General features: G+C 36.8%; 1 protein-coding gene across 2 annotated transcripts in view; it reads left to right on the top strand.

The window, feature by feature from the left end:
- Positions 1-1,674: 1,674 nt before the first annotated feature.
- The window catches only part of LOC111347384 (uncharacterized), a 28,977-nt gene continuing 23,371 nt past the window's right edge, over positions 1,675-7,280 (top strand). For both annotated transcript variants that reach the window (XM_088732140.1, XM_088732139.1), the window contains exons 1-2: positions 1,675-1,779; positions 5,891-6,433. In XM_088732140.1, the coding sequence (XP_088588266.1) occupies positions 1,704-1,779; positions 5,891-6,433 (619 nt within the window). In that variant the 5' untranslated portion in view covers positions 1,675-1,703. The remainder of the gene's footprint in view (positions 1,780-5,890; positions 6,434-7,280) is intronic.

Below are 7,280 nucleotides of genomic sequence, written 5' to 3'. Positions count from 1 at the left end.
TTATGTTGTAAGAAGTGACGAACAAAGTTGCCGTAAAAAAAGAAAAAAAAAAAAAAGAAAAACAAACTGACTTCAGCGTGCAACAATGGGCAAATGGATCGAGCATATTAGCCAATCAGGGCTAATTAAAGGATTTGGTAACTGACATAAAAAAAAAGTAATAATAATAAAGAAATATAATAATAATAACAATAATATGATAATAATAATAAATAATAAAATAACTCCGGCGGTAGCAACAACTTCCATCAAAGTAGCATCAGCGCTGCTTCCGTGTCAACATGGAAAACATATGCGTAAATCTGCGCTTAAACGAGGACTTTTGATTTAACACAAAAGATTCATACTCGAACAGAAAATGCTGAAAGAAGTCTAAGAAATCGCATACACAATTAACGCTAAACACAAGAAAATCATCATGTCGATAAAGTTTTACAGGAAGTTGTGGAGTAAAGGAATGAAAAGAACAAATGCACTATTTTTGGAATGTAAAACACAATTCTTGTAAGCTAAGAGGAAAAACGAAGACCTCGCGCAAAATATAGTGATATTTACCAAAATGAAAGAAACTGATGCAAATCAAAGGATTCCTTGGGTCAACCACGATTTCCAATGAGCGAAATGAGGATGGAATTGATTTATGTCTCAAACACAGCTTTCAAGTCGTCAAGCCAGCTAGCTGGAGAGAGATTTTCGCAATTATACTGACATCACTCAGTCATTGGTTCAACAAAGAATGATCAGATAGGCAAAAAAATATATTATAAGGTAAATCATATTTCGTCACGTCGGAAAAAAAAATTGAGTATAACAAATAAACACAACGCTTTGCAGAGAACTACATCAGATGTTTGATGGCTGTTTGTTTTTTTATTCTCTTTGCGTTTTGTTTTGATTTGGTTTGGGTTTTGTTTCTGGTTTTGTTTCTGCTTCAACAGTCGGACCACAGAAAAACGAACTCAAACGACTCTCAACGGAATAAAATTTATACAAGGGCATGTGATTTATTTTATATTAACGTGGTAAACCAGCCTTCGAAAATACACTGCAAGAGAAACGCGAAATAAGTGGGTCGGTTTCAAAAGTAAAATGGGACAATGTTTGGAAGAAAATGTCTTCGTAAGATTATTTTTACCTTTTCAAGATGTTTTTATTATAGGGATTTGCATAGATTTCCGAGTAGATAAGAAAAAAAAAACTGAAATTAAATGATATAAATGAGAGGCTCAGTTAAACACAACAAGAAAAATTTACCCTTTCTTCTAGAGGGGAACACTGCGTGGAACTTACAAACTTTGGTTTTCCTATTTACAATGCTTTTGCCGATTTCCCTTGCTGTGTTTGTAAACGGGTCATCGGGGGACCAAAAAGACTATGAGATTGCAATAAGAACTTGAGCTGAACAAGGTTTGAACGAATTATGCCGGCAAGAATAATGTCACTAGAGGCTAACATGGACTGTATTCTTATTAATTTCTTATAAGTAAACCTCTTGATTAATATCAGTTTACATTCGTGACATTTATGGGTGATCGATGCACGTACGTGTGTGTTTAGTGGTGAAAGCCTCGTCTTGGCGCGATTTGAGCGAAATCACCTGTCAGGGTAGAGCTGAAGCGTCTAATATCCATATCATACCGCGGTTTACCAAATATTTTGCTTTTAATGCTTGTGCGGATCGCAGGTAACATCTGTTTGTTGGAATGGAAAAATCCAGTTCTGTGGTATTTTCTGCTATCCTTGTGCTAAGTGGGACCATATACGTAATTGCCTATGTTGGTAAGCTAACTATTTAGTTATAATTAATAGCTACGTATTTCACTATTTAATTCAGTCGTAACTGCCTTATTGCTGAAGATGAAAAAAATGGCTTTGAGAAAAAATCGTATTCCATGTATTATTTGGGGTGGTTCCTGAATTGGGGTACTCTTCAGCCGTGAAAGTCTTCTATACGTTATGATCAATATTGTATCTGAATGGAAAGGGAAAAAATAGGAACACAGGCCACGTGCGATCAACTACATCATTCATCTTGAATTTATGATTAATCTATTCAATAATATGAGAGCAACGATAATAATGGACAAAAGGGTCTTATAGGCGCCAATAAAATCCACAACACGCTGACGGTCAGAGGCTTAAAATAAAAGTGAATAAGAGTAAACGAAATTATAGTATAAAGTAAAACATATAATTGAGCATTTTTTTTTATCTTTTGTCTATTTTTTTGTTTCGTTCTTATGTGTTTATCTATCTTAAATTCCTTTTCTTTCCTCAATTTTTTCCAAAGTTTGTTCATTTTCAAGTGTGGCACTTGATTTTAAACCATTACTGTTAATTTTGGCTTTCAGTTAAGCAAAAGAAATAGACTACTCTTGCTTTTAAGCATTTGTATAAAAAGGTATCAGCAGCGTGAGGATTACCACTGCAAATCGATACTTGTAACAAAGTATTATAAATTTTAGTTATAGTACTATCAAAAGGCTGCGAGCGCTTAAATTATGGCCTCATATCAACTTTCAGGCAACGATCGATATTCGTTTTGATGGATCTTAATGAAAATAGTCGTGCATATACATCTAGATAGAAATACAATTTTACCAGACCGTTTACCATTACAAAAAGACATTCGCACTTTTTTATTATGTGAAATACAACTCAGCGCAGGACTTGCCATAGCGGCACCAATATTACATGATCGAACTATTAAGGTCATATTAGCGTGAATTTCATTAACAAAGAAGAAGAATTGCAGGCTTAAGAAGTGAATTTAGTGGCACCCCCACTTGATGAATATAATATAGGGCCTAGAGGAATATATTGTTCGTCACAGAGGACTTTCATGAACGCAGTCACCAGAACAAAAGTGCAAAAATTAAAATGACAGTACGATAAAACGTGGTTGTGCTGTGCAAAGTTTCACTTGTTGATCATTTCATTTATTTTGCCGCTGAAGGTCGTCTCACGTTTAATGAGTGGAAAATAAACTTGATACTTGATTCCTGCCTAAATAATAAGTACGCTTAGCCGAACTAGTGCTCACACTCAATTGTTTTTCATTCGGAAACAACTTCTTCAAACAAACCAATGGTGTAGCCATGGGCTAATCTTTTTGTAGGTTCTGTCGAACATCACTTTTTCAGCCAATACAACGGATCGAAACCTGAACTCTACGACCGATACATCGACGATTGTATCGATTGTATCCTCTACCAAAGAGGAGCTCACTCAATTCATAACCGCAGTCAATTCTTTTCACCCGGCTCTGAAATATACCTGGGAAATTTCTGACAATTCTTTATCATTTTTAGACATCAAAGTTTCAATTGAAGGTAACGGTTTATGCACTAGTGTGAATTACAAACCTACAGACTCGCATAATTACTTGTTATATTCGTCTTCTCCTCCATCTCACGTTGAGAATTCCATTCCTTTTTCTCAGTTTCTAAGACCTCTTCGTTCATTTAGTGATGACTCTGATTTCCACCACAAATCAGAGTTAATGTGCCAGTCTTTCGATAAACGTGGTTACCCTGTTTCTGTCGTCCAAGCGGGTTACCACCGCGCCCAACTTATTGATCGACATTCAGCACTACAAACGTCGCATAACGAAGATTCCGACCGCATTCCATTCACTCTCACGTTTCACCCTCACAACCACTCAGTTTAATCCATCATTCTTAAAAACTTTAAATTAATTCAAAACGATCCAGAGACAAGCGCTATCTTTTCGCAGCCTCCGCTCATTTCATTCAAACGCGACAAAAACATAGGCAATTTTTTGGTCAGAAGGTCTTTTCAGACTAATGACCAACAAGGCACTTTTAAATGCGCTCGTGCCCGATACAAAACGTGTGCTTTCATTCACAACACTAATAAAATATCGGGACCTAAACGATCCATTAAGATCACCGATCACTTCACGTTCACCTCCTCCAATGTAATCTATTGCATAACTTGCACTTATTGCAAAAAGATATACATCGGCGAAACAGGCAGAAGACTAGGTGACCGATTCCGAGAACACCTTCGAGACGTGGAAAGGAATGACAAGGACACATCGAAACCAGTCGCTAGGCATTTTAATTTACCTAATCATTCTAAGAAACATATAGCAATTTGCGGTCTTTCCTTACACTTAGGTAACACGGAAAGCTTTAAAAATCTTGAAAAAAAGCTCATCTTTTAAACCGGCAGTCTAAATCCCACAGGGATCAACGAACGCTTTTCATTCCACAGATTTATTCTTGTTTTTCTCGTTGCCATGTTCCCACCAATAACGTAGCTCCATTTTCTGCCTTTAAAAGCACACACAACCCACGATTCCTCTATTTGCTCCGACGAAGGGCTAACGTTCGAAACGTCAGCTTTTGTAATCGTTACGGTGGCCAGTTTGCCATTTCAACTTTGTTGATATATCCAAATTATCACATATTCAAACGTGCTTGTTACGCATGCATGCTTTTCATACTGACGGTCTCGTCGTAGCAAGGCTTGAACGAAATTATTTTTTTATAGGTGCTAACTGAAGTGCATGAAACTGTGATCATACAGTTATTTGCAAGCGATTTGGTTTTTATTGCTTTAGCATATTGTGGGAGGCACTTGATTTGTAAAATGGGAAAAGCGTGGTTGCGTGGTCCTCTTGCCAATTGCAACCAATCTTGTAAAAAGTAATGCTGATAAGGAAGATGGTTAGATTAACAGCTAAATGTCGAGTTCGCGTGGCTCTACCAATTGAGCTAACCGCCTCCCGGCTAGCTCAATTGGTAGAGCGCCGGACTATTGTGCAGGAGGTCGTGAGTTAAAATCCGGCCGGACCAACACTCAGGGTCTTTAATTAACTGAGAAGAAAGTGCTGCCTTTGTAATAATATCTGCCAATGGTTAGACTTTCTAGTCTTCTCGGATAGGGACGATAAATGGAGGTCCCGTCTCCTGCAGGGTTGGGGTAGGAGACGTTAATTTCCCACGCACGAGATTACTGTGCGATGGATGTCCTCGCTGGGGTGGGATGGGTGGGTAAAAAAGGGTTTAGGTGTCAAATGGAACGAAAATTCTGTTCCTTTCTCCTGCCATTCTTGTGGCGTTTGAATTAAACTAAACTAAACTAAAGTAAACTTTTATTCTTTTTTTTTTTCGATTTTGTATCCGTCTGAAAGCTGGCGATAAAGTAGGCTTGCGTAAATAAGATAGGATGCGCTGTATCCTCCAATTAGTAGAAATTCTAATTTGGTTTTGAGCTTGAACGGACCACCACACTTGAAATATCACAGTACTTAGACACCCCGAAACCGTTTTAAATCTACCATTGTCGCAGCCACGTTTTTGTAAGCAAACCTGAAATTAGGGGCTTGTATAGTTCTGATGTGCTAGTTTTAAAATAGAGCTACAAAAAATGATTAATATACTTGTTCTAAAGATGAGTGCTTAGTATCCAAATGTAAAATTAAATCAAAATGTACAAAGAACTAGAAATAACTGGAAAAGGTTGCTATGGAGTGGAACTTAAAAAGAAAAAAAAACAACAACAACAACAACAAACAGAGCAAGTATTCTTCGTATGAAACTATTTGCACACATACCCTCTCCCTCTCTAACCCCTATGAAAAATGCAAAAAATAAAAAATAAAAAACAAAAACAAAACAAAAAACAGGTTATTCCATCTATGGCTATAGTTACCGAAAAATACTGTTCATATACGAATACAATTTAATAAAAGTTCACCTACGCTGGAAGGCCCCTGTAGTTTTGGATGCTATTTCATGTTAAAGGACATTGTACTCAGAGCAATTTCTTTCTGCTCCTAAACCAGCTATCCAAGGCGTTATCGACTGACAAGGTCAATGTTCTCCACATGAAGTATGTCCTTTTTAAATTGTACCATTAGGTTACCTGAAGAACTGCAGTGGTTCCACGTACATTTTCTATGAGAGCAAAGATAGTAACAAGGACAGTTGGTTGAGAAGCAAAAGAATCTGCGAAAGGTCTATATGTAATCTTGTTTCGATTGAGAGTCTTGAGGAATGGAACTTCCTGAACCAAACTATCCAAAGAAAGAACACTATGGAATACTTTATAGGCTTAAGGAAAGATACATCAACTGGAAAGTGGAGATGGTTAAGTGATAATAGCACATTAAATGTGTCCGATGAAAGAAACTGGCCTTGGGCAAGGGGAGAGCCTGACAGCGAAAAAGAGAACTGCGCACAAATGTATAAAAATTATCTTGAGAACTACGGGCTCTACAATAATATCGGCTGTTCTACAACCGCCCAAAACGCTGGATTCATATGTGAATGTAAATATGGAGCAGGAAATAGACCATCAATGCAAGAAAGTGGGAGTAAGAACTATGGACGCCATAATGATATCGGCTGTTCTACATCCTCCAAAGACGCAGGATTCATATGTGAATGTAGAGATGAAGCAGGTAATAGACCATCAATACACGAAAGTGGGACTAGGATTGGGTCAGTAGTATTGAAATTTATTCCTTTTCTCGATAGTCTATTACACCGAGCAATATAATTAAATGATTCATTGACATATTGCAAATATTAGATAGAAGAATTACTTTGGATCTTGGTAGTGAGCCAATAAGGTCATCTTGATAAGCACTTCTCTGAATTCTGTTAATATATGTATTTATTCATTTATTTATATGATTGTTTTCATATAAAAATATGAATCGCCTTGCGCTCTTTTTAAAACTGGATGGACAATCACCAGATTAAAATGCGGCGAGGTTGATGGCGTCCGCTATAACAGATAAATGTCAATTGGCCTTTCCAACACACATTTCTAAACTATATTGTGAATATGTGTAAACGTAGGTATAATTCCAGTTCTTCTCTCGATTTACTCCGAGAAACTCCCGTTTAACAGGTCCTTAATTTTAGATTTTTACATGGAGGTAAAAAGAAAGGGAACGAAAAACCATGAAGAGATAGGGAAAAAAGAGAACTGGTTTTTAAATAAAACGGGTGTTTCTTAATTTCCGGAGTGTTTTTTAATTTCAGGAATGAAAAATTCAACGATTATTTGTCGTAATGTCCTGAATTTAAGATTATTAATCGCAAAGGGCTTCACTTACGATTATTAGTCGCAAAGAGTGTACTATTGCGATTAATAATCGCGGATGAGCTTTGCTCAAGAAACAAATTCTCAGCAGGCATCGTAAACTGATGCCAGGTTTACACATATTCACAATATAGTTTAGAAATGTGTGTTGGAAAGGCCAATTGACATTTATCTGTTAAATTATAATTTATATAAAT

Source organism: Stylophora pistillata, chromosome 9 (assembly GCF_964205215.1).
Source record: "Stylophora pistillata chromosome 9, jaStyPist1.2, whole genome shotgun sequence".
Lineage (NCBI taxonomy): Eukaryota > Metazoa > Cnidaria > Anthozoa > Scleractinia > Pocilloporidae > Stylophora > Stylophora pistillata.
The sequence above is the reverse complement of the archived record's forward strand: the minus strand, read 5'-3'. Positions and strand labels throughout refer to the sequence as shown.